A 20015-nucleotide genomic window follows, 5' to 3' on the forward strand; every position below is an offset into this window, starting at 1 on the left:
TTTAAGTACAACGATGAATAATGCGATCATTCTATATATGAGAAATTGTTTTTTTTCTGTATAAAAAGAGCACAAATTGTTTTCTTTTTGTATATATAAAAGAGACACACAAAAAAAATTATACATACAAAAAGAGAATAAAATATTTTCTTTTCAAAATTTGTCTTAGGGCACATGAAATATATGAGCTGGTACTGCTCACACTTGGCAACAGATTCGTACCGTTAGATCATAAATATAAATTTGAAACATATGTAGATCGTCAACTTATTTGGTTAAACATTAATTTTAACTACAAAGTATAATCGTAAACTTGTTTTGTATTTTATTCAATTCAGAAATTAATAAATAGATCGTCAAAAACATTATTATCTTTAAGAAAAAAAAAACAATAACATAAGAGGGTTTTCAGAGAAATATGAATAACTATAGTGACTAATATGTAAATAGAGAAACATATGTAGACTCTTGACTAATCCCAACACAGTTTCTCTTCGACGCCGCGTTTTGTCCCCGTCGTTGAACTCTTTTCAACCGGCGTCGAATCTCGTTTCGTCGCCGTCTCGTTGGCTCTTTTCACCGGCGTCGAATCTCGTTTCGTCGCCGTCATTCGTGTATCCATCTTAAAATTCGAGGCTGATTCATGACTATCTCCGACGCAAAATCCGATCCCGGCGGCGATGACCGAGACTCTGAAATCGCCAAAGAAACAGAACTAGTGTTTCTCCGTAATCGCGTCAAGGTAAAAATCTCCGTACGACTTGTCATCTTCTTAGCTTCTTCAACGTCTCTGTAGTCTCTTCGCTCAATGTTTGTGCCCTTCGTTGTTAAGCATTTTGTTAGTGGAACGATTCGATTACACATTGCTTAAAGGTTGAGTTTGAAACTATGTTGAATCTTCGGTTAATTCTCCTGTAGAAACGTTAGATAGTGAAGTTGTTGATTGTTTCATTGTTTGTTCTATATCTCTCATCAGGAGTTAGAAGTGGAAAATGCTAAATTGTTGTCTCAGGTTTCAAGCTGCCAATGCCAACAGGTGAAGATATACTTAACTTTTGATTGACTTCACATTGTTTCGTTTGAAATTGTCAAGAATCTCGGTGTTTTTGTTGTAGATGGAAGTGAAGCATGATCGGTCATTGTCAGATTCCAGTAGCTTAGTTAGGAGAAGGAGAGTTAGAAAAGGAGATAAGAATAGTATACCGAGTCATCTTATCTCAAAGAGATATGTTGCACTCAAAATCATGTATTTTGGTAAGAGGTATGTTTTTTGGATTGCTTCTCTTCTTCATGTTATGTCATTGTTCCTAATCGTATGAATGAATGAATTTTTGTTGTTACAGATTTTATGGATTTTCGGCTGAAGCACAAATGGAACCAAGTATTGAGGTGTGTTTTTGTTCTCTTTGTTTTGTTTGTTAACTAGTAATAACTAATTTGTATTTACATGATGAGTAATTTGTGTGTTTCCTGCAGTCAGAAGTTTTTAAAGCACTTGAAAGGACACGGCTTTTAGTTGGGGACAAGAAAGATTCTTGTTACTCGAGATGTGGGAGAACAGATAAAGGTGTTTCCTCCACAGGGCAGGTGGCTTGCTTGGGCCTCTCTTGATCTCTAGCATTTTACTCGCAATAGTTTCTTTCGATCTCACTGGTTGTGTGCCAATGATATAACTACTCATATGATCTCATCAGTTTAAGAACCAATTTCTCATTGTGCTGATGTTTTTCCAAAACCCTGTAATGGGAGCATTCCCAAATGTCTATAAGGTAGGCTCGTGGAAGAAGCGATCTCTTATGTCTATTCGATTGTTGATGCAGGTGATTGCTTTGTTTTTAAGATCCAGACTGAAGTCACCTCCTGGAGACTCTAAAGCCCAAGTGAATGGGAGAACGGGTGAAAGTAAGTTTACTCTGGGAATGTAATTCATTTTGGTGGTTTTCACCCTCTTAATGTTGTTGCTGTAACTCTCTGATTTCTCTGGTTTAGGACCAGAATATGATTATGTAAGAGTTCTAAATCGTGCTCTCCCTGATGACATCCGAGTTATTGGATGGTCTCCTGCTCCTATCGACTTTCATGCAAGGTTTGTGTTTTCCCGTTTTTTTTTGTAATCCTTCGTTGTTGTTTGTGCTATTCCGCCCTGACTGCAGAATACGTTGTGAACTAGTATTGGATACTGGATGCTTACCTTTTTTTTGTTTCCTTGGGTACAGGTTTAGTTGCTATGCTAGAGAATACAAATATTTTTTCTGGAGGCAGAACCTGAATCTTTCGGTGCAGTGATCTTTACACTTGTTAATAAAGTCAAAATACTCCACAATTGAAACAATATAGAAGTTAATTTTTATTCGCATCTTCCTCTAGGCCATGGACTTTGCCGGGAAGAAGTTCATTGGGGAGCATGATTTCAGAAACTTCTGCAAGATGGATGTGGCAAATGTACATTGCTATACACGGCGTGTTACTTTCTTTGAAGTCTCCCCTTGTCAAAATAGGTTGGCTTTGGTAAAAGGCACATTTAAGCTGATCTTCTGATCCTCTTTTGATGACCGCTGACTACATTAGTATTCTTTGAACTGATTTTGGATCCTATAAAGGCTTAGGTCAACTAAGATTCTTGCTTAAAACCGTAGGATTGTTCAGGTTCTAATGGTAGACCACTAGTAATATAGGGTTATGACTAATACAATTGTAAAAAATTAAGGGTAGACAAAATCATGTTCTAGGAACAATAGAAATTGCGCATCCTATTGAGCACAATGGCACCCATTGTTAAACTCACACCAGTCACTACTTTATATACACACATTCTTCTGATCAATTATCTTTTATTATTTTGTCTTTTGGTTCTAAAACATCTGATCTTCTTGTTTTTCCTTCTTGTGAAGTCATGAGGGTGATCAGCTTTGCACATTTACAATGAGAGGCAGTGCTTTCCTGTGGCACCAGATCCGCTGTATGGTCGCCGTGCTATTCATGATTGGGCAGGGCGTTGAATCAGTTGATGTAAGTCACTTGGAAACCTTCATGTTTGTTCCAGTTTCCAAGCTCAATCCAATCCTTACTTGGGAGGTTTATATATTCATCAAGTGTTGATTTAGGGATGAACTGGCATTTACCCAGGTGATAGATACATTGTTGGACACAAAGAAAACGCCAAGAAAACCTCAATACCTATTGGCCTCAGAGATACCCTTAGTCCTCCGTACATGTGAATTCGAAAATGTTGACTTCATATGTTCTCCAGGTAACAAAGTCTGATTCAGATATCTTGGAAGTGGTTTTAGATTGAGTAGATATGATAATAACAAACCCCTTTTTCATGCCTAAAGGTGCTGCAGAGTCACTGCGGTCTCATTTCAAGAATGAATCATTGACATACCAATTAGAGTCTGTAATTTATCAGGAGGCTCTCCGAAACTGTTTACCTCTAAGCAACAATGGTACGATACATCAGTATTTCCTTTACCCTTTACTGTAAATACTAAATAGTAGTAAGATGACTTCTATGAAAGAGAGAATCAACTCAAAATAAAATTTCAGTTTCAACAGAGGAAAGCTCATGCAATGGCGTAGAAAAAAAGAAGAAAAGGGCAGAACACGTTCCCCTGTTATCTCGACCAACTGAGCGTAAGTCTTCTTCGAAATCTCACTGTAAAATGTACATATGCAAATATTGAAATCTCAAATACATGATCCTCTTGCTTTTTTCTTTTTCTTGCAGCGTCGTATGAAGAACGAACTGCGAAACTGAAACCAAGGAAAGAAGAAACTTTGGCATGTGTAGTGTAAGGGGGCAATCTCGGCGACCATCAAAAGAATAGAGAGGCTTTGAGTCTGTTGTTTGTAGCAGTTGATTGTTTGCATTGATTACATATACAGTAATAATATACTAATATATGGTTTTAATATTTCTCTAAGAAATTAAATTTCTGTTAGAGCTGGTCTCTCTAACTTATATTGTATGAAACAAATTTTTTTTTTTGCTTTTAAACTTGAGTGTTGTAGGATATACTCTATAACTTTTGATTATAAAAATAACCAAAATTTTATGTGAGTTTTTCATTTTGGAATAATTAAAATAAGAATTTGTGTATATCGTTTGAATAAGTTAATGCATCTAGAGTCTTTGTAATTTATTGCGGAAAGAGCTTTTCTAAATTGTAAATCCAAAACTAAAAACAAATTAATATCTAAAACACTAATTAGATAAAATTATCTCAGTTTCATATTTGTCTAGAAATTTAACAATTAAATCAAATCTCTTTATAGATTAATTAATATTTATTTATGCTATAAAATACTTCCTATGTTCCGTATTGATTGATTTTTTTTAGCAAAATACATATATTAAAAATTGATTATAAATGTATTTACAATTTTTTATAATTCTAAACCAATGATATTCAATTTTCTTTTTTGAAGTTTACAATTCATCAATAATAACTAATAAATATTGCATAGAAAACCTAGAAAATCAATATTTTAGAAACAACTTTTTTTTTTAATAGAAAATCAACAAATGATGAACAGAGAAGTAATAAATATAAAAATTAATATCATTATAAATTAATAGAATATAATTGTCCTAACATTATTAATTTATAGATATATTATTTTAATTTATAGATGTTTTACTATATAAGGATTGATTATTAATCTAAAATTTTTAACTCATGATTTATTTCCTTTTAATTTGGGGATTTGCAAAAGTACCATTTTTTTATTACCTTTAATTTAAGGGATTTTCAAAATTTGAACTCTCTTTATATATACAAAAAAAAATGTGCTCAAATATAGAACGATTGCACTATCCGCCCTTGTACTTAAACTGGCACTGAGTGTGATAGTAAGATAACCTTTATTATCTCTTTATGCTTATCGTAATAGTTAAAGCTTATCTTTAACTCTTTTTCTGTTTGATTTTGGAAATTATTAATATAGTCCTAGTAGAAAATATAAAAACCTAATCCTAGTAAGGAACTAACTTTTTATATGACTTCAAGACCATATATATAGTACAACAATAGAATTATTTTGCTCTCACCGAATAAAAGTTATTAGAGAATGAAGACCTATTTTCAACTATGTGAACTTCAGAGAACGAATTTGAAAAGCTTACACTATATGTAGGAGATCTTTATTCGAGTGTTGACGAGCGTGACTTATACACAAAATTCAATGAGTTCACTCATGATATTTCTTCAGTTAAAATTTGTTGCGACCGAAACACAGTAGTGGAACCAGAATAACTATCCATCATAGTTAAAACTAAATCATCATACAACTCGTGAATATTAGATTCAAATTAGTTAATAAATTTTTATATTCAAAAATTAATATATAAGTACATGATATAAACTAATCTGGAACATAGAAAGAAGCTAAATCAGTGTTAGACTAACTAAAAATAAATGTAAATATATTAGGTTAAATTCATATTAATGGACCTAATTATGGTATACTTACTTAAAATAAATTTTAAAATATTATGTATAAGTATTAAGAACACTATAAATATTAATTAGACTTTCACTTGTAATCTTGTAACTTAAAAATAGTACATGGGTCGATTATCTTTTTGGGATGGGTCAATTTAATATTTTTAATAAAAAGTTAAGCTATTTTTAAAAATTCCATTGGGGTCAGTTGATCAATAGTCAATACTGTTGGGAACTTACGTCTAAGCCCACACTTCCATTATGGTTGTTCTAGTAAATTGATAATAAACTATAAAGGTAAATTAGGTGTGATTTATATGACCAGTGAAAAATTTCCCTTAACGTTAAATATGTGTTGTCAAGAATGTTAAGAAACATGAATGGCCATGAAAACTGATTCATTTTTGGTTTGATTTCGGTTTAAAAAAAAACAAAACCGATCAAGCAATCCCTTATACCAACTGATTCGTGAGCCCGGTTTAATTTGGTGCAGCCCCGTCAATGGAATGGCTCGTGTTTACATGGAGACGATGATACAAAAATGCGTCAGCTTCTCCCAAATCAAACAACTCCAATCTCACTTCCTCACCGCCGGCCATTTCCAATCTTCCTTTCTCCGTTCTCGTCTTCTCGAACGCTGCGCAATCTCACCATTCGGAGACCTTTCCTTCGCCGTACAAATTTTCCGGTACATCCCTAAACCTTTAACCAATGATTGGAACGCAATCATCCGCGGATTCGCCGGAAGTTCTCATCCTTCACTTGCGTTTTCATGGTATCGTTCCATGTTGCAGCAATCTTCGTCATCGTCGGCTATATGTAGAGTCGATGCTTTGACTTGTTCTTTTACTCTTAAAGCTTGTGCACGTGCGCTTTGTTCTTCCGCTATGGATCAACTTCATTGTCAGATTAACCGTCGGGGATTATCCGCTGATTCGCTTCTTTGTACTACGTTGCTTGATGCTTACTCTAAAAACGGAGATTTAATTAGTGCGTATAAGTTGTTCGATGAAATGCCTGTGAGAGATGTTGCGTCGTGGAACGCGTTGATCGCGGGGTTAGTGTCTGGTAATCGAGCGAGTGAGGCGATGGAGTTGTATAAGAGAATGGAAACGGAAGGAATTAGAAGAAGTGAAGTAACTGTTGTTGCTGCTTTAGGAGCTTGTTCTCATTTGGGTGATGTTAAGGAAGGTGAAAATATCTTCCATGGATACAGTAACGATAATGTGATTGTTAGTAACGCGGCTATTGATATGTATTCGAAATGCGGGTTTGTTGATAAAGCTTATCAAGTGTTTGAACAATTCACTGGTAAGAAGAGTGTTGTTACATGGAACACTATGATTACAGGGTTTGCAGTGCATGGAGAAGCACATAGAGCGTTGGAGATTTTTGACAAGTTGGAGGATAATGGTATTAAGCCTGATGATGTCTCGTACTTAGCTGCTTTAACTGCGTGTAGACATGCGGGGTTAGTGGAGTATGGTTTGTCTGTATTCAATAATATGGCTTGTAAGGGCGTTGAGCGTAACATGAAGCACTATGGTTGTGTGGTTGATCTGTTAAGCCGTGCAGGAAGGTTGAGAGAAGCTCACGATATCATATGTTCAATGTCGATGATTCCGGATCCTGTTTTGTGGCAGAGCCTTCTTGGAGCTTCGGAGATTTATAGTGATGTTGAAATGGCTGAGATTGCTTCTAGGGAAATAAAGGAAATGGGAGTTAACAATGATGGTGATTTTGTGTTGCTATCGAATGTTTATGCTGCGCAGGGACGGTGGAAAGATGTAGGACGAGTGAGAGATGATATGGAAAGCAAACAAGTGAAGAAAATTCCAGGTCTTAGCTACATAGAAGCCAAAGGAACGATTCATGAATTCTACAACAGTGACAAGAGCCATGAACAGTGGAGAGAGATTTATGAGAAGATCGATGAGATCAGGTACAGAACAAGTTCTAAGAGCTGAGATTGGTGAATTTTAATGCTTTTGATTTACTGCTTTCTTGTTATTTTGGTTGATGAGGATAGGTTCAAGATAAGAGAGGATGGTTACGTGGCGCAGACAGGACTTGTGTTGCACGACATAGGAGAGGAAGAGAAAGAGAACGCTTTGTGCTATCACAGCGAGAAATTGGCGGTGGCCTACGGACTGATGATGATGGATGGTGCGGACGAGGAGAGTCCGGTGAGAGTTATAAACAACCTGAGAATTTGTGGGGACTGTCACGTTGTTTTCAAACATATTTCTAAGATTTATAAGAGAGAGATCATTGTTAGGGATCGAGTTCGGTTTCATAGGTTCAAAGATGGTTCTTGCTCTTGCAGAGATTTTTGGTAACGTTACAAAATTAAGAGGGTGGCAATTTTAAAATGTATTTCAAAGATTTCTCTTTTTTTAAGTACACTACAATAGTTAGAGTAAGATGTATATACTCAAATCATTAGTAGTAGCAACGATAAGCAGATAATACGACGATAACAAGGACAATTTTTCATTTAGAAACGATGAAGACATAAATATTACAGACTCAAACAACATCACTGTCGACAAAAACAACATAAAAACATGGGTTCATTCTCTTACCCTTTACTACATCACGGAACAAAAAACTGTTTTTTTTTTTGCTTACGAAATTTTAAAACAAAACCCTCTCTTCCAATTTTCAGCTCTCTTATCTTTATAAGAAAGGTTAGTTATCTGTGACGTTTGGTGGTACGTCTGAAGATGTTAAAGCTTTTGATTCAGGTTGAAAGAATTTGTTCTTCAACTTCATTTTCTTTATCTCCTCTTTTGAGCATATGAATATTCTTTTCGCCATATTGCAGAACTCACTGGATGCACACAATTTTCAAAATGACATTTTCTCAATATTTTAACATGGGTTTCAATATATAGAAAGAGAAAGAAAACATACGGCCATGGATCATCCCCGACAAGCATCTCAGCTCCTTCATTGTTTGTAAAAACTATTTCCCATTGATTGCGAGTTCGTAACTCGTCTTTGAGATCAAAGAGTTCTTCCAGTTTTTGTATCAGCTGATTGTATCCATGCATAGCAGTTAAATCCACAGCTCTACTTATGGCTACACCTTGCATATGAACCTGTTAGAACATACCACATCAAAATCATGTGAAAGCTTTACGAAATTTTCTTATCAAATATATATTTGATATCTAAAAATACTAAGTTACCTAATATGTATGTTTCTTATCAAAATTTCTTAAAATATATTTTTTTCGGCGAATGCTTGCTTGAATGCACTAGTTTCACATTTTAAAAAAAAAGTCATATGTTACAGATATAATGATTTTATGCTTACTTTAATACGACTTCTAGTAAAATTGAATTCCGTGCTTTGGACCTCTTTTGGTGATCTCAGAGGTTGGGTTTGGTCAAACTTTTTATCTTGAGGCAACTAGTGGTTGCTTTTTGATTTTTGAGTTTTGAAATTTCTGATTTTTTGCATGATTCAATTGGACAGATGGAATCTTTGCTCTTTGATACTTTGGTCAGATCAACTCCAAACAAGAGGCAACTAGTGGTTGCTTCAGTTGTTATATCTTCTTTCCTTGGTTGAATCATTTGGTCGCTGTTATAGTTTTCATTAGGTATGGCTAGGAGTGAGTGATTCAGTAGCAAACCAGAAAGAAACTTTGAATCTTCAATTGCATTGGGATAACTAAACTCAGGAACACTTATAGGAGAATTCATGCTCCGTTGTCCAATTTCTTGGCATGTCCAAAGATTCGATAATGTTGCACCTATATATGAAAATATCTAGAATGAGAAAGATATTTTCATGAGGAAGCATAAACTTATCAAACCAATGATTATAAGCATGTTTCCTTTTACCAATTTCATTCAATTGAAGCCAATGTTTTTTCTTTTTCAAACTTGATTGAGAGATATCTGACGAAGGAATTAGATGCTCGATGTCCCAAGGTGAAACCTGATTAGGTCTTAGAAATGGTGAAAGCTCGTCCCATTGCACCTACAAAAACATAGTTGATTAGTCATATGTTATTTATTACACTCAAAAATGTATTTTGAAAGATGTCATGAAAGTATGAAGATTATATTACTTTTAGGCTTCGCCATTCTGAATCCTTCCAATGAGGAGACATGTCATTTACACCAATAATCGTCCCATCGTATCTTAGTAAATAAAACAAAATGTGTTATGCAAATAACAAATTTTGGAAATAGAGAAAAAAAGTTTTGATTAAATTTTTTACCTTTTTTCAGAAAAATCCTTACCCTCAAACTGCATCCTAAATCTCGAACCAACAATGTAATTATTGTTCATTGCATCAACAAATTTGTCATAGCTTATAACAAATTGACTTGAACTAATATTATATGAAAAAACAAAATGTAAACATACATTTGGTTGAAGAAGCTAATATCATGATATATTGGCAGACTGTAAAATGTAAATTAAGTACTATTCTGAATCACCTTGGCTTATAAACCACATTGAACATGCATTTGGTTTTAAAAGCATTCACTACTGAAGCTATTACTCCATGTTGCATACAATTTGCTGATATTACTGATGAAGGTATGTGGCCTTGTTGATGCTTTGCTCGCCTAATACCAAATCGTAACTCCCCATTCTCTCCTCTGAAAAAACAAGAAAATAGTTTAAATTCTAATATCCAAAAAAAGAGAAGAGATGTAAAAAGACAAAAACATACCTAAGGAGTACAAATATATCCCCAACAATCAATCTTTTTGTTGTTGCAAATACGCTCCAGCCGCCGCCGCTAGTAAACATATGTCTCTGCGGTGTACCTACATGCAAAAAGAAGATCCATAGTTACTAATTACAATATTATCGGGTGAAGAAAAATATTAAATACCTCTAAAGACATGTTTGAAACTCCATTCTTGACCATAGAGATCCTTTGCAACAAGATTTTGTGTGGATATTGGTTGGGACATATCCTAGAGAAACAAATCGAATAGAAAATGTAATACTGAAACTCAAATTCGAGTTTATTCAATAGATAAACTAAGCAGAATTACCAGCGGAGGAAAACACTCAATGGCATATTGTTTGGGAATAATTAATCCACCACTTAAACTGACGTCAGACGCCGTTAAAATTTTACTAAAAAAATAAACTATTGGTCTTCGAGTATCCATAGTAGTATTATGGGTCATAACTTCCTAAAGATTTACAATTTAAAAAAATTAGTTAAGTGAAAATTGAAGAAAATTTGAAACAATTGAGAAACATTAGAATTAATTTTGAAGTTAGCATTGTTGCGGTCACTCACTGTTGTATCAGGCATTAACGAAATCTGAGCATAGACTTCATCTGTATTTTTGTCTACCTATAATAAACATAAAGCAAGCAACAAAATTAGATCTTTCTACAGTGAAATAAAGCATGCAAAATAATAAATTGTAACTTATGTGTTAACTCTTGAACATTTAAAGACATACCTTACGATCAATAGCCACAACACGACATCGAAGCTTAGATGGAAGATCAAAAATTGGCCTGATATGATCCAATTCATCTCTTGTAGAATTCTCAATCTGAAAAGTGCCATCAAAATGTTTCAAAAACCAAATCGAGAAGCAAAACAAAAGAAATATATATAGACTCACGAGCTCGATGTGCCCTTGAGGAAAGTAATAAACTTTTTCTCCAGGTTTCGGAAGAACACACAAAGGTCCAGCACATATGTTCCATAATTTCTCATACATATAAGTCTTGGTTATATCAACTAGTAAAACGAAACAAAATATATGGTTGTTTCATATTTAATATATAAAATAAGTTCAGACAAAATATATATAAAAAAAAATCTTTACTTATGCCTGATAATTCAGGCTGTGCATTCATTTCTCCATTATTTTCCATGAGCTCTTATTGCAAAGATCGATATTCTGTGAATCATAAAGCAAGAAAATCATCAAAATCTTTTTTTTTGTTAAGAGTACACTTATTGACAGGATAAAAGATAAAAAGTAATTTTTGTAATAGAAAATTATATCTTTCCATCACAAATGAGAAGAAATTACTACAAACTATTAAACTATTTTAAAAATCGTATATGATTTGAGTGAAAAAATTTAAATTAGGGATTAAAATACCAGGCAGACTATTTTTCTCTAGATCCGGCTACCAATCACAGAGTAATTTTTTAATTTGATGTGTAGTTGATGTATACAATAAGCATGTATTTATAGAGAATTAAGACCTTATTAAGTCACCAAAAGATATACATAATAAAGCTACCATATTACACGCAAGAAATTAATGTATTTTGGGAAATTAAGAACCTACTAAAACTCCACGGTCAAAGAAGCCCAACAGTTGTTTAATGAGTTTTACAAAAAGTAATTAGGGTTATAGGTTATTATTAATTTTGACTCGATTAGATGGAAAGTGGAAACCTCGTAAATATTGATTCTATTGAATTAATATATATCTATAACTATATATATTCTATCTTTGTTCATGCTACTATCTTTTTGGCTTAATCTGATAATTTCTCTATTGTTTTAATTAGTTCTTAGTGTCCAGAATCTTTTGATTTCGACGATGTTGTTTATTTCTCTTTTTGTTTTCCATTGTTTGTAATTAAGATTAATTTTTTTTTAGCGTGTTTGCTTGGATGCTTATTACTAGTTGTCGAATAACTCCTCATTTTGGGATGAATCCTTCTCTAATGTTGTTTACCAGTGATCAGAATCCCTCACAAAAGCTCTCTGGAGAATTGAACGAGTTCTTCATGGATTTTTCGAGAATTTTCCACATGACAAGAGGTGAAAATTAAAACATCTTCTACAACTGCATAGAGAACGTTGATTCACATGTCGATTTTTCTTTTTTCTCATCCTTGATCTTATAGATTTGTGAGTCTTCATAACTAAATAAATCCATATGTTTTTGCCACATTTAGGTTTAGATGTCTTGTAATTTTTGTCCTTTTTTGTTTGTCTCCTAGTTTTTGTTTAGAATAAGAATAAAGTTCTATATGCATAGGTTGTTCATTCCATTAATCGAATAGATCGTTTGCCGATATTCGGTCCTATATAGCTATCTCGTCTTCAAAGCTTACTCTTCCCGTCTTTGGATTATTCACTCTCTTCATGGGAGCTGCAAGAATTGCACTCTATTATGGGATTTTTTAATTTTTTCGGTTGGAAAATATATTAACAATTGTAAAAAAAAAAAAAAAAATCTTATAATGAAAAATATGTTACTTTCTACAATAATATTAAGACTTTCATAACTTCTAAGCACTATTTATATACTTTCAATACCTTTATCAAATACTAACTAATATATCAAATATTATTAAGTTATTATGAATAATGTAATAGTAAATTATGTTATCTTACAAAATGTAATCAGTCACATAAAATTTATTGAAGTGAATTGATGCTACAAATTTATATTGTACAAGTTTTTACTCTACAAAATTTATTTTATTTGATTTTATACGATTATTTTATTGTAAGTTTGAAAAATAGTAGTGAGTGGTGGATTCAACATTTAGTTCCTTTGTAACAACAACAAATTAACGAATATTAAAATTTATCAGTTTGGCCCCTTTGGGCGTGTAATTCCAAAAGCCCAGTAAGATTCTCGGAAACTTCGTTAGTCAGAAAAAAGCTGACACATATAATCACAAACAAAATCATTTTTTTGACTCTATCCAAAATCTATCTACCGCCGATCAAAAAACCCTAGAATTTCTTCCACTGTTATGTAAGTTTGATCTTGTTGTCTCCACTAAGAGGCGAAGAGAGAAAGAGGGTTTTAGGTTGTGTGTTCTGTTTCAAAGGGTTTACTTCTCGTTGACCCCGATCGAGATGGTTGATTCTTCTCGTGATTCGTGTTTCAAAGCTGGTAAGTTTAGTGCTCCAGGTTTTCGATTTCACCCTACTGATGAAGAGCTTGTGGTTTATTATCTTAAGAGGAAGATCTGTTGTAAAAAACTTCGAGTCAATGCCATTGGTGTCGTTGATGTTTACAAAGTCGATCCTTCTGAATTGCCTGGTAATTTTCAACACCTTCTTATCGATTTTGATTCATGTTTTCTCTACGTATCGTGATCAATTAGTTTAGGTTATTAATGATGTAGTTGAGTATATGACAAGGAAAAGTTTTGGTTGTTGATGATTTGTTGAGTATATGACAAGGAAACGTCTTTATTCACTATTTAATTCGTATCGATCCTCATTTATGCTCATATGATTTCATTTTCACAATGTTTAGGTTTCCAATTTGTTTATTTGTTATGCAAGTATCAAATTTATGTTGGAATTGGTTTTCTAACACGGTGAATGTAACAGGTCTATCGATGTTGAAGACGGGAGATAGACAGTGGTTCTTTTTCACTCCAAGGAATAGGAAGTATCCTAACGCAGCTAGGTCAAGTAGAGGTACTGCAACTGGTTATTGGAAGGCGACAGGAAAGGATCGAGTCATTGAGTACAATTCAAGATCTGTTGGACTCAAGAAGACTCTTGTTTTCTATAGAGGTCGTGCTCCTAATGGTGAGAGAACTGACTGGGTGATGCATGAGTACACTATGGATGAAGAAGAGCTAGGGAGATGTAAGAACGCTAAGGTTAGTATTATAGCCAAAACTCATCTGTTTCTCTTTTTGATTTATTTGTAGTTTAACTAATCTGTCTTACCTTCAGGAGTATTATGCTCTTTATAAGCTTTATAAGAAGAGTGGGGCTGGTCCTAAGAATGGTGAACAGTATGGTGCTCCGTTCCAAGAAGAAGAATGGGTTGATAGTGATAGTGAAGATGCAGATAGTGTCGCTGTACCGGATTATCCCGTGGTCCGTTATGAGAATGGTCCTTGTGTGGATGATACTAAATTTTGCAATCCTGTCAAACTTCAGTTAGAGGATATTGAGAAGCTTCTCAATGAAATCCCAGATGCACCCGGGGTTAACCAAAGACAGTTTGATGAGTTTGTTGGTGTTCCACAGGTTAGTTTCTTCTCTAATAACATATTGGCTTATGCTTTCTTTCTTTTTTGGGTCCTTTGGTTATTCTGTTGTGCTTCCTTCACTAAATAGATACTTGTATTTGCAGGGTAATAGTGCAGAAGTGATACAGAGCACATTGCTGAATAATTCTTCTGGAGAGTATATTGACCCTCGGACGAATGGAATGTTCTTGCCAAATGGCCAGCTATACAACAGGGACTCGAGTTTTCAGTCCCATTTGAATTCATTTGAGGCTACCTCTGGTATGGCACCTCTTCTAGATAATGAGAAGGAGGAGTACATTGAAATGAATGATCTTCTGATCCCTGAGCTCGGTGCTTCTTCAACAGAGAAATCCACAGAGTTCTTGAACCATGGTGAATTTGGTGATGTTAATGAATACGACCAATTGTTCAATGACATATCTGTTTTTCAGGGAACTTCTACAGATCTGTCTTGTCTGAGTAATTTTACTAATAACACATCAGGCCAAAGACAGCAATTACTTTATGAACAGTTCCAGTACCAGACACCTGAGAACCAGCTTAATAACTACATGCATCCTAGTACCACTCTTAATCAGTTCACTGACAATATGTGGTTTAAAGATGATCAGGCTGCTCTCTATGTTCAACCACCACAATCTTCTTCTGGAGCATTCACTTCACAGTCAACAGGTACTTAAAAAGTCTTTAAACTCACCCTCATCTCAGAGCATTCCCTTATGTTGTCTGCCAAGTTATATTTCCCACGAAGCATTAGTTTTTGAATTTAACCAAGACATGTATATATTATACTCTGTTTTCTTTTTGTTGATATCAAACCCTCTTGTTAAGATCTTGAAACATAATAACCTAGGGCCTTTTTTACTGATACTTTGTGAATACCAACTTACTTAGGTGTGATGCCTGAGTCTATGAATCCCACTATGAGTGTAAATCCCCAATACAAGGAAGGACAAAATGGTGGTGGAACAAGGAGCCAGTTCTCATCAGCTCTGTGGGAATTATTGGAATCAATACCATCAACACCAGCCTCTGCCTGTGAGGGTCCTCTTAACCAGACCTTTGTGCGTATGTCTAGCTTCAGCCGCATCAGGTTCAATGGAACGTCAGTGACTAGTAGAAAAGTCACTGTAGCAAAGAAGCGTATCAGTAACAGAGGTTTTCTTCTGTTATCAATTATGGGTGCTTTGTGTGCTATCTTCTGGGTGTTCAAAGCCACCGTTGGAGTTATGGGAAGACCTCTCTTGTCGTGACCTAGACTCTTGAATCTTGATTCAGCATAAGTTAGCCTGATCCACATCTTTGATTATGTATAGAGTTTGAAAGAGTTTAATTCTTAACAAAAGATTTCTTTTTTCCTGGATTCTCTGATGGCTTTGAAATTTTGCTTGCACTTATCATATTAAGCAGAATTTTTGAACCTCTGTCGTGTCAGACAAGAATGTTGGAAAAAAATAACAATAATGGGCCTGTCGAATTAATGGGCCTGAGCTAGTATATTTCGAGCCCAGTAGGTTCTCACAAACTAAGTAGCAGAAAAAGCTGAGACCATCAAATAGCCAACCAAAAAATCACCTCAATCTACACAAAGTCTCATTTCTCGTTAATTTCCATTTTCGTTATCTCTCTCTCTCGCCGATCAAACCCTAGGTGTATCAATTCGTTCAGATTCCCGGCGGTTGGTCTCACTGTCATGTAGGTTTGATTCATCTTCTCTTCTGGATCTTGAGTGACGAAGAGAGAAGAGATCTGAGTTTTTCTGAGAGAGAGATTTTTCTCCCTCGTTGACCCGATCAGTTTTTTTTCGTCGCTGGGGATTTTCAAATTTTTTTTGAGGGATCGGTTTTGATTTGTTACGTAGATGGCGGATTCTTCACCCGATTCGTGTTTCAAAGGAGGCAAATTTAGTGCTCCAGGGTTTCGATTTCATCCAACTGATGAAGAGCTTGTGATGTATTATTTGAAGAGGAAGATTTGTAGGAAGAGGCTTAGAGTTAATGTTATCGGTGTTGTTGATGTTTACAAAATGGATCCTGAGGAATTGCCTGGTAAATTTCGTCTCTCGTTTACAAATTAGCTTAAGCTTTGTTTAGATTTGTATTGTTTCTTGATCATATAGTTTTGGTTGTTGATGACTACATCAAATTCGTTATCATTATACTGGAACTGATTTCATTTTGTGTATTTCGATTGATACAGGTCAATCAATGTTGAAGACGGGAGATAGACAGTGGTTCTATTTCACTCCAAGGAGTAGGAAGTATCCAAACGCAGCTAGGTCTAATAGAGGAACTGAAAATGGGTATTGGAAGGCTACAGGGAAGGATCGAGTCATTGAGTATAATTCTAGATCGGTGGGACTTAAAAAGACTCTTGTTTTCTATAGAGGCCGGGCTCCTAGTGGTGAGCGGACTGATTGGGTGATGCATGAGTATACGATGGATGAAGATGAACTAGGGAGATGTAAGAACCCTCAGGAGTACTATGCTCTTTATAAGTTGTTCAAGAAAAGTGGGGCTGGTCCTAAGAATGGTGAACAGTATGGTGCTCCGTTTCAAGAAGAGGAATGGGTTGATGATGATAATGAAGATGTGAATGCTATTGCTGTAGCTGTGCCAGAGCAACCTGTGGTTCGTTATGAGGATGCTCGTCGTGTGGATGAGAGGAGACTTTTTAATCCTGTTATTCTTCAGTTAGAGGATATCGATGAGCTTCTCAATGGAATCCCTAATGCACCTGGTGTTCCTCAAAGATGTATTCCTCAGGTCAGTTAGTTCTCTCTTTAAATGAGGAAAGATGGTTTTAATATCTATCTATTGGATTAGGCCTTATTGCACATGTTTTTTTCCTTGTGATTTGCTCACTAATTTGATGATTGTACTTGCAGGTGAATAGTGAAGAAGAGCTGCAGAGTACGTTGGTGAATAATTCTGCTAGAGAGTTCTTGCCAAACGGTCAGCAATACAACAGGCCCTCAAGTTTTGACTCATTAGAGACCGCTGAGGTCACCTCAGCTCCTCTGGTGTTTGAGAAGGAAGATTTCATTGAAATGGATGATCTTCTTCTGATCCCTGAATTCGGAGCTTCTTCAACTGAGAAAGCCGCACAGTTCTCGAACCATGGTGAATTCGACGATTTTAATGAGTTTGACCAATTGTTCCATGACGTTTCCATGTCTTTGGATATGGAACCTATTGATCAGGGAACTTCTGCAAATCTGTCTTCTCTGAGTGATTCTGCTAACTACACATCAGACCAAAAACAGCAACTCCTTTATCAACAGTTCCAGGACCAGACTCCCGAGAACCAGCTGAACAACATCATGGATCCTAGTACAACTCTCAATCAAATCACTAGCGATATTTGGTTCGAGGATGATCAGGCCATTCTATTTGATCAACAACAATCCTTTTCTGGAGCATTTGCTTCACCCTCATCAGGTACTTAGACTCATGCTTGTCTTGGAGCATTCACCTTTTGATGTCTGCTAAGCTATTTCCACTATGCACGATTTTCTTTTCTGCGTTTGTCTTTGACTTAAACCAAGACATGTATATATATGATACTGGGGCTGTTGTTATTCCTCGATTATCAAACCCCCTTGTTAATCTCTTAAAACGTAAGAATTTAAGCCTAAGCCTTTCCACTGATACATTGTGAATAATCCTCATTTGCTTAGGTGTGATGCCTGATTCCACCAATCCTACTATGAGTGTGAATGCCCAAGGCCATGAAATCCAAAATGGTGGTGGAACAACAAGCCAGTTCTCATCGGCTTTGTGGGCATTAATGGACTCAATACCTTCAACGCCAGCCTCTGCGTGTGAGGGTCCCCTTAACCGAACCTTTGTACGTATGTCTAGCTTCAGCCGTATGAGGTTCAATGGAAAGGCTAATGGAACGCCAGTGAGTACTACCATAGCAAAGAAGGGTATTAGAAACAGAGGTTTTCTTCTATTATCAATCGTGGGTGCTTTGTGTGCCATCTTCTGGGTGTTGGTAGCCACAGTTCGAGTCTCAGGTAGAAGTCTTCTCTTGAAAGACTAGTGGTGGTTCTCTTGAACTCTTAACTACTGGTAAGTTAGAAGAAGAAACCATGATCCACATTAGTGTTCATGGGATTATTGACCTATCTATAATATATGAAACTTTGAATATGTACAGAGTTTGAAAGAGTAAAGTACAATAATTCGTGATAAAGGAGTTTCTTTTCCTTCTCGATTGTCCTTGTTTTTTTTTCTGCATATCTTCTGGGTTTCAATATTCACAAAGTAGACTGTCTGGTTTTGGTTTCATCAAAGCATGATCTTGAAGAGGTACTGTGAATCGTGAAGCAAACTCGTGTATTCATCTCTGTTGAAGTTGTAGATACTTTAGGCTGAGCTCCGGTGATCTGTGTCGTGTTGACGGTGATTGTTATCCCGATTTGTGGAACTGTTGCCACTGAGGAAAGAGAGTATGATCCGTAGGAATCTGCAAGCTTGAGAAACTAGAGAGCAGATACCGACGACGCAACCAACCGAAGTTTCCTCTGTTCTACTCATGGCAGCTTCCAAGAGAAAGCTTAAACCTTTATCTATCACCCGTCCTCTGTTATTGATCGCTGAGGCGGTTGCGCCGCCATTCTTTAATGAAGTTACTAGTTGCCGACTACAATATAAGTCGTATGGCTGGGCAAAATATTAGTTTGATTCGATCGGATCCGTTATTTGGTTCGATTCAATTCGAAAAATCGGGATATCTATAGTTTTACAAAGCAAATTAAAAAATAAAAAATTTGTTAAAAGTGAAACAAATAACTAATACTAAAATTTAAATAAGTGGATATCTGTTTCGATCTATTATACACAAAACATATATATATATATATATATAGATAATTACATACATATATATTAATAATTTAACACTTTTTATGTAAGTTTTATCAGTTTTTTTTTTGTTTTTTTTAACTTCAAACTTTAGGCTTTATTATAGTGATGAAGTGTAATCCTCATGGATGAATTATACAATAAAAAATGGAACCAAAGAGAAAAGAGAAAAAGAAGTATTATTTGGGAATGGAGTCTTCACTAAACAATCAGCAACTTTATTACACGTTCTAGGCACCCATGTGACTTCGGCTTCGAAAAATTTCTTCTGCCAGTATTGAATCTCCCTTATCAAGTTGTGTAACTCAAAACTTCGGGCTTTGCCATTGACACACTCTGCCACACTTCTATTGTCACCTTCGAATATATCACACTCAGTTTATGTTCATTAAATTAATTATTTAAATATTTTTTTAGTGAATCATTATTTATTTGGGATTAAATTTTTGATTTTTATAATTTTTATTAATTTTTATAATTATTTTTTAATATATACATAACAAATTGAATATTTGACAAATAGTTCAGATTTTAAAGAATATCCAAAAATTCGGTTACTTTCGAAACAAATATAAATCAGAACACTAATTATTCGGATAAAACAAATCGGATAACAAATAATATTACAATTTTGAATATTCCGTTGGTGTCGACCCCTAAAATTAAATTATGTGAAATTTTTAGCATCGGATAATGTTTAGCGAGTTAAAAAAATGAAT

The 20015-nt window shown here is 35.0% G+C and overlaps 5 protein-coding genes across 11 annotated transcripts; 4 read left to right on the forward strand and 1 right to left on the reverse strand.

Moving 5' to 3' along the window:
* Window positions 1–439: 439 nt before the first annotated feature.
* AT1G34150 (Pseudouridine synthase family protein) lies at window positions 440–4057 on the forward strand. Its single transcript, NM_103138.3, has 14 exons — window positions 440–742; window positions 977–1036; window positions 1116–1261; window positions 1344–1389; window positions 1477–1587; window positions 1821–1902; window positions 1990–2086; window positions 2217–2277; window positions 2368–2498; window positions 2892–3009; window positions 3127–3250; window positions 3336–3446; window positions 3547–3633; window positions 3728–4057. The coding sequence occupies exons 1-14, from the start codon at window positions 644–646 to the stop codon at window positions 3793–3795; spliced, it is 1341 nt and encodes a 446-aa protein (NP_564438.1). The 5' UTR covers window positions 440–643; the 3' UTR covers window positions 3796–4057.
* Window positions 4058–5801: 1744 nt separating this feature from the next.
* On the forward strand, window positions 5802–7926 carry AT1G34160 (Tetratricopeptide repeat (TPR)-like superfamily protein). Of its 2 annotated transcripts, NM_001333088.1 has the most exons (3): window positions 5802–6132; window positions 6239–7386; window positions 7474–7926. In NM_001333088.1, exons 1-3 carry the CDS (start codon window positions 5986–5988, stop codon window positions 7781–7783), a joined length of 1605 nt encoding a protein of 534 aa, NP_001322370.1. In that variant the 5' UTR covers window positions 5802–5985; the 3' UTR covers window positions 7784–7926. The 2 variants fall into 2 exon arrangements, with proteins under 2 accessions (NP_001322370.1, NP_174678.2); NM_103139.3 differs by having other exon boundaries at window positions 5802–7386.
* A 178-nt stretch (window positions 7927–8104) lies between these two features.
* Window positions 8105–11322, reverse strand: ARF13 (AUXIN RESPONSE FACTOR 13; the record flags this gene model as incomplete). 3 transcript variants are annotated; one of them, NM_001036062.1, is made up of 14 exons in its annotated part: window positions 8105–8277; window positions 8361–8548; window positions 8767–9208; window positions 9300–9438; window positions 9530–9602; window positions 9683–9718; window positions 9906–10070; window positions 10145–10241; window positions 10310–10394; window positions 10476–10619; window positions 10730–10786; window positions 10899–10994; window positions 11067–11185; window positions 11280–11322. In NM_001036062.1, 12 exons carry the CDS (start codon window positions 11320–11322, stop codon window positions 8823–8825), a joined length of 1440 nt encoding a protein of 479 aa, NP_001031139.1. The 3 variants fall into 3 exon arrangements, with proteins under 3 accessions (NP_001031139.1, NP_174679.3, NP_001154393.1); NM_103140.3 differs by having other exon boundaries at window positions 9683–9796; NM_001160921.1 differs by having other exon boundaries at window positions 8136–8277; window positions 8952–9208.
* A 1778-nt stretch (window positions 11323–13100) lies between these two features.
* Window positions 13101–15845, forward strand: NAC016 (NAC domain containing protein 16; the record flags this gene model as incomplete). 4 transcript variants are annotated; one of them, NM_103141.4, is made up of 5 exons in its annotated part: window positions 13101–13470; window positions 13767–14044; window positions 14121–14420; window positions 14527–15097; window positions 15320–15845. In NM_103141.4, 5 exons carry the CDS (start codon window positions 13284–13286, stop codon window positions 15676–15678), a joined length of 1695 nt encoding a protein of 564 aa, NP_564439.1. In that variant the 3' UTR covers window positions 15679–15845. The 4 variants fall into 4 exon arrangements, with proteins under 4 accessions (NP_564439.1, NP_001322918.1, NP_001077648.1 ...); NM_001084179.1 differs by having other exon boundaries at window positions 13284–13506; NM_001333089.1 differs by lacking the exon at window positions 15320–15845 and having other exon boundaries at window positions 13136–13470; window positions 14527–15133.
* A 117-nt stretch (window positions 15846–15962) lies between these two features.
* NAC017 (NAC domain containing protein 17) lies at window positions 15963–19100 on the forward strand. Its single transcript, NM_103142.4, has 4 exons — window positions 15963–16473; window positions 16625–17190; window positions 17313–17865; window positions 18105–19100. Exons 1-4 carry the CDS (start codon window positions 16287–16289, stop codon window positions 18470–18472), a joined length of 1674 nt encoding a protein of 557 aa, NP_564440.1. The 5' UTR covers window positions 15963–16286; the 3' UTR covers window positions 18473–19100.
* Window positions 19101–20015: the final 915 nt, after the last annotated feature.

Source organism: Arabidopsis thaliana (genome assembly GCF_000001735.4).
Source record: "Arabidopsis thaliana chromosome 1 sequence".
Classification (NCBI taxonomy): Eukaryota; Viridiplantae; Streptophyta; class Magnoliopsida; order Brassicales; family Brassicaceae; genus Arabidopsis; species Arabidopsis thaliana.

What these genes read in the sequence shown, in the direction of transcription:
- AT1G34160 (NM_103139.3), top strand. Translation starts at nt 5,951, where the DNA reads ATGGCTCGTGTTTACATGGAGACGATGATACAAAAATGCGTCAGCTTC. An exon ending in GAGAAGATCGATGAGATCAG is followed by an intron (nt 7,387 to 7,473) that starts GTACAGAACAAG and finishes TGATGAGGATAG; the next exon opens with GTTCAAGATAAGAGAGGATG.
- NAC017 (NM_103142.4), top strand. Translation starts at nt 16,287, where the DNA reads ATGGCGGATTCTTCACCCGATTCGTGTTTCAAAGGAGGCAAATTTAGT. An exon ending in GGATCCTGAGGAATTGCCTG is followed by an intron (nt 16,474 to 16,624) that starts GTAAATTTCGTC and finishes CGATTGATACAG; the next exon opens with GTCAATCAATGTTGAAGACG. An exon ending in CTCAAAGATGTATTCCTCAG is followed by an intron (nt 17,191 to 17,312) that starts GTCAGTTAGTTC and finishes TTGTACTTGCAG; the next exon opens with GTGAATAGTGAAGAAGAGCT.
- AT1G34150 (NM_103138.3), top strand. Translation starts at nt 644, where the DNA reads ATGACTATCTCCGACGCAAAATCCGATCCCGGCGGCGATGACCGAGAC. An exon ending in CCTATCGACTTTCATGCAAG is followed by an intron (nt 2,087 to 2,216) that starts GTTTGTGTTTTC and finishes CCTTGGGTACAG; the next exon opens with GTTTAGTTGCTATGCTAGAG. An exon ending in AGGGCGTTGAATCAGTTGAT is followed by an intron (nt 3,010 to 3,126) that starts GTAAGTCACTTG and finishes GCATTTACCCAG; the next exon opens with GTGATAGATACATTGTTGGA.